The sequence below is a fragment of the Heloderma suspectum genome, chromosome 10 (genome assembly GCF_057233095.1).
Source record: "Heloderma suspectum isolate Gila_16-S chromosome 10, 16-S_ref, whole genome shotgun sequence".
In the NCBI taxonomy this organism is placed as follows: Eukaryota; Metazoa; Chordata; class Lepidosauria; order Squamata; family Helodermatidae; genus Heloderma; species Heloderma suspectum.
Genome location: NC_139467.1, coordinates 24,185,276 through 24,195,655, shown reverse-complemented (window position 1 = coordinate 24,195,655; position 10,380 = coordinate 24,185,276). Strand labels below are relative to the sequence as shown.

The 10,380-nt window shown below is 48.0% G+C and overlaps 1 protein-coding gene across 1 annotated transcript; it reads left to right on the top strand.

Annotated features, from left to right (window-relative positions):
- The first annotated feature begins 394 nt into the window (after nucleotides 1-394).
- On the top strand, nucleotides 395-10,163 carry EDN2 (endothelin 2). Its single transcript, XM_084814394.1, has 5 exons — nucleotides 395-518; nucleotides 1,944-2,088; nucleotides 4,709-4,828; nucleotides 7,846-7,949; nucleotides 9,080-10,163. The coding sequence occupies exons 1-4, from the start codon at nucleotides 455-457 to the stop codon at nucleotides 7,937-7,939; spliced, it is 423 nt and encodes a 140-aa protein (XP_084670520.1). The 5' UTR covers nucleotides 395-454; the 3' UTR covers nucleotides 7,940-7,949; nucleotides 9,080-10,163.
- The last annotated feature ends 217 nt before the right edge of the window (nucleotides 10,164-10,380 follow it).

Here is a 10,380-nt window from a genome sequence, read left to right as displayed (position 1 = left end):
TCCTTCCTTCCTTCCTTTCTCAGCCGAATCTACCTCGCGGGGTTGTTGCGAGGCTCATGTGCCAAAGGACAGCCCCAGCGTGCACGCTGCAGGGCACGCTGCCATCCAAAGGGGCACGATCCGTCACACCTCGGCCTGGGTAGGCGACCTGGTAAGGGGCGCTTTACCTGCGGCAGCAGGAACGGCTCCAACTTGACTTCCTCGGGAGGCGGCGGCGGCGGCAGAGAAGGGGGAAGGAGGCTCGGCCTTGCCTGGCTCGGTGCCCGCTTCGCTTTGCGGAGGGGGCCCCCGTCCCACGCTTGGGGGGCGGGGGGGGAGAGGCGTGCCCATGTGCGCCCGTGACGCGCCAGGCGGCGGGGCTATAAAGCACCTGCAGCGAAGCCCCAAGAGCTCCAGAACAGCCTCTGCGAGCGAGCGAGAGGGAGCGCCGCTCTCCGCCTCATTGCTCGCCACAATGGTACACAGTCCGTCCTGTTTCTTTTCCTTCGCAATCGCCCTTTGCGTCCTGCTGGAAGAAGGTGAGAGAGCCCTCCGGAGTTTTCACACTGATCTGTCTTTTCTTTTTCAAGGCATGCCTCGTTTTGTACTAGGTTTGCAAATCAGATATTCTCTCCCCCCCCCCGCTTTTTTTAGAGCCCGGGGGGGGGGTGATGTATGTGTGCGTGCGCGCGCGCCGCACCCCCATTTCTGGCCGTCCGCACCCGCACATCCTGATCCCGGGATGGCAGCTGCGCGATGATTTCCTTCTGGCTCTGCTGCTACGACTTCCAAGGAAACTGAGCTGCAGAGCAAAAGGCAGGAGAGTAGACCCATGTATCCGTGCGGGCATGGATGGATGGAAGGCCTGCCGCTGCTGGGACATTATATTTTTATTTATTTATTTTATTGCATTTATATCCCGCCTTTCTTCCATCATGGAACACACCGTGGCTACATCTGCGTCCCAGATGGTCTCCCCTCCAAGCACCGGCCAGACCCAAAGCTGCTTAGCTTTAGCAAGGTGGCTGCCTCATGTGCCTTCAGACTATGCCCTGGGACATGTCAGCAATCAGCGTCCATCAGAGGGAATAGTTCCTTTAGGACTTTCTCAAGAGAGGGAATAATAATAATAATAATAATAATTATTATTATTAAAATATCCTACATTCCTTGGAATGAGTTCTTGCATGTGTGCATACACATTTTTGTTCTCTTTTGGTCCCCCACCCCCACCCCAAGGGCGGAGCTGGGCATAGGTCAGTGGCAGACCACATGCTTAGCATGCTGAAAGTCACAGGCTCGATCCCCAGCATCTCCAGGTAGGGCAGGGAAAAAAACCCTCCTGCCTGAAACCCTGGAGAGCTGCTGCCAGTCAGTGTCAACAGTACTGGGCTAGATGGTCTGACTCAGTCTAAGGAAACTTCCTGCATTCCTAAGTGCTCCACACATTTGGGATGCTCAGTGGCACACCCGTACATTTGCACCCGCATGCATTCCGCAGTTGCTATTTGATAAGGGCATGAGAGGAGGATCACGATAATCGCACCTGCCTGTATCCATACACTGTAGGCATGTGCCGGGCGAGAGCTGCTGTTTGGTGGCACAGATGTTTGCCAATGAATCACCCATGCATCTCTGATAAGCGTGAGGCGCTGCTGCAAACAAGGGCAAAGTGTGCGTCCTGGTTTATGTCTGCCTGGCTGTGCCCATTATCTCCTTTGTAGCCTGCTTCCCAGGATTTCCTGCTGAGGTGGGCAGAAATGGCTGGGGTCTACACACACACACTCCGACTTTATCAGTAAGGCTGCAGAGGCTATAAAATGGCGAACACAGACATCTCCTTATGATGAGGTGGCAGGGCTAATTTGCTCTGTTTACATACTGTTCACAGCACATTTCTGAGGTTTCCCATCCAGAACCTGCAACTGACCTTTCATTTTCTCTGTCACTTTCTCTTGCGGCAGGGCTCAGCCATCCTCCGGCAGAATCCCACCTGGCAGCGGCCAATGGCAGGCACCTGAGGACGAAGCGGTGTTCCTGCACCAACTGGATGGACAAGGAGTGCATTTACTTCTGTCACCTTGATATCATCTGGATCAATACACCAGGGTGAGTGAAACAGGGGGCTGCCATTAGGGTCGTGAAAGAGATTCCATCCCATGGTGTCAGATCAATGGGAATTACTGGATTTGCCACAAGGCAGGTATGTGGCTTTTTGTTCACACAGCCCCGTGGGCACAATGGGTGGGCCATGGAAAGACTCCTGGTGGTCCATTTTTAAAGGAACTTTCACACACACATGCATGAGCCTCTGTCCTCTCTCCATGCCAGCATTCGCCAACTTGGTGCTGCCCAGATGTGTTGTAGTGCAACTGCCTGTGCTGTCTGAGGATGACAGGAATTGCAGTCCAAGACTCCTGGAGGACACCAGGTTGGGGAAGGCTGCAGAGCCTATGCAGGCTCTGTGTATCTTTCCTGTTATGTTATTTGATTTTTGGAAAAAGGCTCAATGTTTCCTCCAGCCATGAATGCTTCAGGTCAGGGGTGGGCAGATGTCAAGCTTGCAAGATCTACTTTGTTTTTCTACCTGAACCCCAACATCTGGCAACCAGGTACAAAAAGGGGGGATCATTCACTTGTTTTGGTATCAGAACGGAATTCACAGTACTTTCATACCAGCCTTCCTCAGCCTGCTGCCCTCCAGATGTTTTGGACTACAGCTCCCATAATCACTCACCAGTAGCTATGTTGGCTGGGCTAATGGCAGTTGTTGTCCAAAACATCTGTAGAGCACCAGGTTGGGGGAAGGCTATTCCCCCCCCTCTCTCACCCCCCCCACCCCACTCCTGGTATTCTTAATTTTAGCAGCCTAACTTAGGGTGGGAGGGGAAGTGTCTCGGTATTGCTATTGTTAAACAACTGGGCATCAGAAATATAGCCTTGCTGATCTCCTGCAAATTGTCCAGAATCTACCATAGCCTTTCCCAACTTGGTGCCTGCCAGATGTTTTAGACAACAACTGCCATTAGCCCAGCCAACATAGCTACTGGTGAGTGATGATGGGAGTTGTAGTCCAAAACATCTGGAGGACTGCCATGTTGGAGAAGGCTGATCTACGAGTACATCCCAATCCACTTCTACCCACCTTTGCTTTAGATCCTGTTCCACTTCTACCTACCCTTGCTCAAGTTTTCTTCCTGGTTGGTATTGTCTAAGGAGCTGGGCAACGGGGTGGCCTTGAAATAATTTGGTTGTTGAGAAGGTGCTTGCCCATTGCAAGGCACAGCAGAGAGCACCAGGCAGCTCTGAAACAATCCCATTGCAGGCAGCTTAAGATCCAAGCCAAACAGACAACTCCCACTCAGGTGTGGTTCTAATTATACCTGCTAACATGAGGTCTGGAGTAGCTCCTCGATCCAAAAAGAGCATGCCATTCTCCAGCATTTAAGGAGGAGGGGGGAGGACTGAGTGACCAAAGCTGGAAACACTACAAGGCTAACAGAGGACTGTTCTCCTAAGCAGTGCTTGTAAGAGATTTTTTTTATTTTTAAAGAACCTCTTACACTAGCCTTTCCCAACTCTGTGTGCTCCAAATGTTTTTGACTTCATCCCTCATCAGCCCCAGCCCACATGGCCCGTGGTCAGGGATGATGGGAGTTGTAGTCCAAGTGATCTGGGAAGGCTGTCTTATGCTCTCAGGTCAAGTTCAGCCCATGCAGAGCCTGTGAAAGTGTGCCACTGTATTTCTGAATGAGAGGGATCTCTCTGTCCTAAGACCATAAGAAAAGCCCTCCTGAATCAGACCAAGAGTCCATCTACTCCAACATTCCATTCATACCATGGCAAACCATACATCTCTGGGAAGCATGCAAGCAGGACATGAATGCAACAGCACCCTCTTGCTCCTTTCCCCAACCAACTGGCTCATCACACTTTGGTCCCAATGACATCAGCGGGACTTAAGTTCGTCATAACTAACTTTTTGCATTGATTTCAATGTGACCTAAGGGTGACTAACTTAGGCTACTATCCTGTTCACGAGGGGTGAGCAACTTGTGGTCCTCCAGATGTTTTGGCCTTCAACTCCCACCAGCCCTAGCCAGCATGGCCAATGTCGAGGGATGATACGAGCTGTAGGCCAAACCATCTGGAGGGCCACAAGTCTCTCACCACTGCTATACACCCTTACCTGGGAGTAAGTCCCATTGCATTCAGTCGGGCTTGCTTCTAAGTAGACCTGTATAGGAGTTCACTGTTAGTCTAGATCAGGGCGGGGAGTGAGAAAGCTGGCGGCCCCCAGATGTTGTTTGACTCCAACTCCCATCAGCCCCAGCTAGTATGGATGATGGGAGTTGCCATGCCACAACACCTGGGGAGCCACCAGCTTGCCCTGACACACCCTTGGTCTAGATCCCCTTATGCCTTCCTTCTCAATATGAGGAAGGAGAAATGATTCCTGCATCTTGATATTGTTAGTAATGAATGATGAGTCCCTTTCCACCTGCTACTTGCATGCTGCATAAAGGCATAAAGAGTGAGCTTGCGAGTGTCAGAGGAGATAATTGGAGCTTTCCTTATCTTGAGTTAGTAGATAACTAACTCTTCCACCTGATGACTTGAAAACAGGACTTGTTATTGTCAAGGCCTGCATCATAAACCTCCTTTCTATTCGAGTGCAGAAGGTAAACTCAATGCTTTTTTTTTTTTTTTTGGCTTCCTTTTATATCAGCCATGCCACACCCTATGGCCTGGGAAATATACAAAGGCGGCAGAAGAGATCTCTTGGCAGGTGTGAGTGCTCGCATGCAAAGGGCAGCATCTGCACAACCTTCTGCCATGGCAAGTCGTGGTAAGTGCCATGTCACGTCCCTTTCCTTCCACAAACAAGAAAGTGCTGGGGGTCTGTGGTGGTGGTGGCTGCAGGTGGAAGACGACACTGTTGGCATGATGCAGGCGATGTGCACAACATATTGCACTCACAGCGTAAAGAAACTGCCATGCAGAAGTTAATGGCAGCCCCCTTCCATGCAAAACAATAGGCAGGACTGCTCCAAACTATGGTGTCCACTCCGCCAGCACTTTACAGCATCTGTTCTCTGTAAAGTTTGGCTTCCTCATGTCTTGGCATGTTGCTTATATCTTTAAAGGCAGGGGTGTATTGAATCTTAGGCTCATGGGCCAAATTTGGTCCCCTGGGGGCCCAACCCAGCCCTCCAAGATTCCATGCCCCCTTCTTCTGGTCCTGCCCCCTTTTCCCCTACCACCAATTCTTTTGTAGTTTCCCGCCTTTGGCATGGTTCTTTCCCCGTTCAAAAAGGTTGAAATGCTGGTAGACTAGTGTTGTTAGCATCATGTTACAGGTGTCTGAGGCATTGAGTGAGTGTGCAGGTTGCCTGAGACTTAGTGGCTCCGTTAAGCAGAAGTATAGTAGTAAATTGTGAAGTACAGGCACTCATCCTGGTAGTCCCCAAAGACACATCCCCAAGGAGATGCCATAAACGCAGGCAGCTATGTTGAGCCATTCTAGCAGTTTTCATCTCCATCAGGAGCAGAGTTTTTTTTGATAAAGCTCTTGGGTCTTGATTGCCCATTCAAAACCAGGCCGCCCCAAAATACATTGCATTATTACAGGGATAACTCACAACTATCCATTCTTCCTGATAGGTGCTGGCTCAGTTTTGAAGAGTCATCGTAACATACTCTTATCTGTGACTGAAGCTGGTGTTTTATACTGAAAAGTTTCACATTTTAAAATCTGTGATAACAGCACACCTACTGATGAGAGCAGAAGCCAACAAGTTTAGCTTAAAATATATATTTTAATACAGTGTTGTCAGCCTTTCTAGAATGTATGTATACAGACACACACACACACACACACATACACTTACTTTAAAATCTATAAAGTTCACATTTTAAAAATGTTACTTCTATAAATCTATAAGCTGGATGTACCAATGGTGGTCATTTGTTTTGTGCAGGAGTGCTGTATCATGAGCACATCGGCTTATTGTTGCTGAGAAAATTCACTTCCCCCTAAGCAGCTGCGAGGATTGCAGCTAAGCTTGGAGGGAACAGGGAATATTTATTTATTTATTTATTTATTTTCTTAGTTGCCCATCTGGCCGGTCACCCGGCCACTCTGGGCGATGTACAATAATACAACCAGTTTAAAAACAATAAAATTACACATTAAAATGTCATTTTCTAAAATTTCCCTAGCTCACCCCAAATGCCTGCCTGAACAACCACGTTTTCAGTGCGTGGTGGAAGGTGATTAAAGAGGGGGCATGGTGGAGTTCCCTAGGGAGGGAGTTCCACAGAGTGGGGGCCACCGCAGAGAAGGCCCTCTCCCTTGTCCTCACCAGCCTAGCTGTCCTGGCTGATGGGACAGAGAGGAGGCCATCTGAGGCTAATCTTGTTGAGTGGCCTGTCTGGTGTTGCTGGAGGTGCTCCTTAAGATAGGCTGGGCCGTAACCATATAGGGTTTTAAAGGTCAAAACCAACACCTTGAATTTAGCCCAGAAAATAACTGTTAACCAGTGCAACTCCTTCAGCACTGGAGTGATGTGATCACACCGGTGGCCGCCTTTAATCAGGCAAGCTGCTGTGTTCTGTTCAGATCAGCATCCCTACTAATTCAGATTAGCATCGCTACTAATAAAAAAATGGCAGCACTGCATCCCTGTCTTCAATGCACCACTGCCCTTAATGCTTAGCTTAGGTGGGATTTAAACTTGGGAAGTCCCACTCCTAGCTTATGTGTTGAAAATAACCTGCCCCAGCACACACACCCTGAATGATCCAGCTCCCTCATCTTCATCAAAGGAAAGTCTGGCAAAGGGCCATAGTTTAGACACCAGATTCCAAATGCCTCACTGTTAAGTGTAGACACTCCTTTTGTGCCTATAACCATAAAGGAGATGGTTGTGTAATCTAAGGATATGCTTAGGTCACAGAGAGGGAAAGCAAAGTCATTTGTCATTTCTGGCTTCTCAGAAAATCTTGCAGCAATGAATCAGGCTGTAAATGTTTCCAAGAATTGGATAGTGCTTTCTCTTAAAAACACACACACACACACACACACACACACACACACACACAAAGAGTCAGTCAGTCTCTCTCTCTCTATCTCTCTCATACCCCCGCTCCTGAAATTTGGGCACCTTAAGCGGAGCTGCTATGTCATAGACCAGCCTTCCCCATGTGGTTCCTTCTAAATGTGTTGGACTTAGGGATGTGCAGTCTGTAAAATCTGTTCCATCTGTGTTTTGTGGAATGTCAGGCACCTTTCGTTCTATCCTCCGCCCATTGAGGGAATCTGATTTTTTTAGTTCCCGAATTTGTGCAAATGAGCATTTGTGCACATTTTCAAGTGCAAAAATGTGCAAACTCTCCCCAAATGTGCATTTTCATGCTTTAGGGGAAATGTGCATTTTGGCTGGTTTTTTAAACATTTATCCATGTTTTTCTATGAGAGAATTTGCAAAAAAAAAAAACCCAACCTACCAAAGGTTAGAAAAATGTTCTGCAAGTCTATGGAATCTGCCAACAGGGGAAAAGCTGGTCTTCTGTGGAATCCACAGGTTGGATTCATAAAAATCCAAACTCATTTGGTCCTGTTGCAGATTTCTCTGACATTCCTAGTTGGACTACAGCTGCCATGGCCATGCGGTTTGAACATGATGTGAGTTGTAGTCCAACACATCTGATTAGGAAAGGCTGTCACAATTGCTGTGAGAAACAACCCAAGCATAAGCTTAAGAAATGCTGGTACCATCTCCTTTTTTCAAGGGCTCCTTCTGTAATTCTCTGTGCCCCTTTAAACACTGTCTTATTATGCTTGTGCCATCTCCCCCATCCCAGGGATCTCAAGAATCCTCAGCTGCCTGCAAACACAGGGCTGTTGGAAAAGCTTCTCCAGAGCCGTAGCACCAAGCCCCGCAAGCTGAACTTCTGAAAGATCTCAGGTAAATATCCTGCTGTGTGTAAACAGTCTCTTAGTACCTCCATATGTGGAGTAGTGCTACTCTGCTCCCAGAGACGCTGGGAAAGAATGCATTTGTATGAGCATTGGAAATGCTACTGAAACCCATATTTTCTGGCTCAGCAATATGAGTCACGAGAGCTCATAATGTTCACCCAAATATGGGGTAAGTGCTAGAACTCCCACAATCTGACCAGGAAAAGATTTCCACTTCTTCCCCAACAGTCATTAATGAACTTCCTAACCCATGCCTCTGATCCCTTCCCAGCCATTACCGTGCAGAGGGTGCTGCTGCTCCAGAAAAGGCAAGCAGGTGGGAAGAAAGGAGGGTGGGAGATCCCCCCCACCCAATACAGTGTTCTAGGCACAACTTGGGATATGTTGTTTCATCCAGGGATACTGGGAAGGACAGGGACCAGACCCTGTTGTGTCCCCATTTGGGGGTGTGACAGGATCTGAATTTATTTGCATTGGCTCAGATTAAGCTGAGCTATTTCCTCCTGATACAGATTTGGAGAAATGGCTTTGATTAATGCAAGCCAATCTGAGCAGAGTCTGGGAAAGCTTGTCCAGCCTTAATGAGCACAGTTCCCCTATGTTCCAGTGAGGCCTCCATAATCCTAAAAAAGAGTGCTGGAGCCACTCTTTTTCTCCATGCTGTAAATGTCTTACTGTATTTCCAAAACGTTGCAAAAAACCCAGAGACAGAAGCTTCTCTGCCTTAAGGAATTGCTAGCAAGGCAGAATTTCCCTAGTAGTGAGTTTTCCCATCACAGAGCTTCAGTGCTGGGAGAAGCTGCATATGCCTCCCGCCCCCCCATTCTGTGCAACTCTTAAAGCAGGGGTGGACAACTTGTGGCCTGTGAGATGTTTTGGCCTACCACTCCCATCAGCACTCACAATTGGCTATGCTGACTAGGGCTGATGGGAGCTATAGGCCAAAATACCTGGAGGGACGTATGTTGCCCGTACCTCTCTTAAAGGTACACAATGAGCCCTCTCCTGGTCTAGACTGGGCAGCTTTAAGCCCAACTCCTCCAAAATGGTCACTAAAATGAATGCTTAGAGGGCATTGGGTGAGATGCTGACCATTTCATCTCTTCTATTTTGTAGGGATCTTGCTCTTTCAGTTGACTTGTTTTTCTGAAAGCAGCACATCTCTCAGAGAAATTCCAAGCCACTGGGTCCTTCCATGGGAGAAGAGCATCTAGAAGACAATCCAATCCAAAGGGGGCTCAAGGATGCTCTTTGTTTTAATCATCTGGAGCCCTGCAGCTGCAAAGCACTTCTTCCTGTGTGGGTAATAGAAAGACAGGAAGGCAAGACCATCAAACAACATGGAAGGAAACTCAGCGAATAAGCTGGCAGTGGAAGGAGGAAGCAGCAGAGACATCAGCATGGTCCCCTTAGTACTCCAGAGATGACCTTAAAGAGAAGAAGGCCTCTTCTTTTGTCTGCTCCTTGGTGCTTTGGGAATGTCTGTCCAGCCTGTTGGGTGAGAGAGATGATTATCTTCTTGGATACCAACAGGACTCCATAGCTGCTATGGTATAGCAGATTTCCATGTGGCACTTTGGGGGAAGGCAACACAATGATGGACTCTGAATGTGTTAATGCCAAATGCCCCTACCTCAGGACCTTGTCAACTTTGTTTATCCTTTCCCCAACATTTGACTTCAAGTGTGGTTTAGCTGGTATACTGCTCCTGCTTCCATCTCCTTCATCCCAATTCCTGTTGTCCGCACACGTCTCCCTCTGCTGTCCTGTATAACAGGATAAGATAGACATTGAATAGACATTCTGACCTCTGGTAATGGGTCTGCTGCAACCCTGTTTTTGGTACCAAAAAAGAAAAGAAAAAGAAGAAGCCAATTTATATTATGGCCTAGCCCTGCTTGCTTAATTGGAAATCCTGTTCCCTCTAGGTAACTCAAGGCTTTATGGAAAAGGTAACTACCCATAAAGGATCAAAATTCTTCAGGATGGGGAAGCTCCATAAGCACAACACTTAAACCAATTGAACTGTCATGGCTGCAGTTAAGAAACCCTGGGAAACAAAGTGTACTGAGGCTTGGGTAGAGATGGTTAGCCAATTTGGGAGAGATTGTTCACAGAGATACATACAAATCTGCTTTACATTGAGTCAGACCTTTGGGCCATCTAGCCACTATTGTTTCCTCCAGCCTTCCCTGATCTGGTGCCCTTCAGATGTTTTGGCGCAACTCTCATCAGCCCCCGCAAACATGGTCAAGAATGCTGGGCACTGCAGTCCAAAACATCTGGAGGGCACCATTTTGGGGAAGCTTCATCTACTCTGATGGGCAAAGACTCTCCAAGGTCTTAGGCAAAAGACATTTCCAGTGCTGAGACCTGGTATCTTTTAAGAGGAGATACTGGAGATGTGCAACACATAT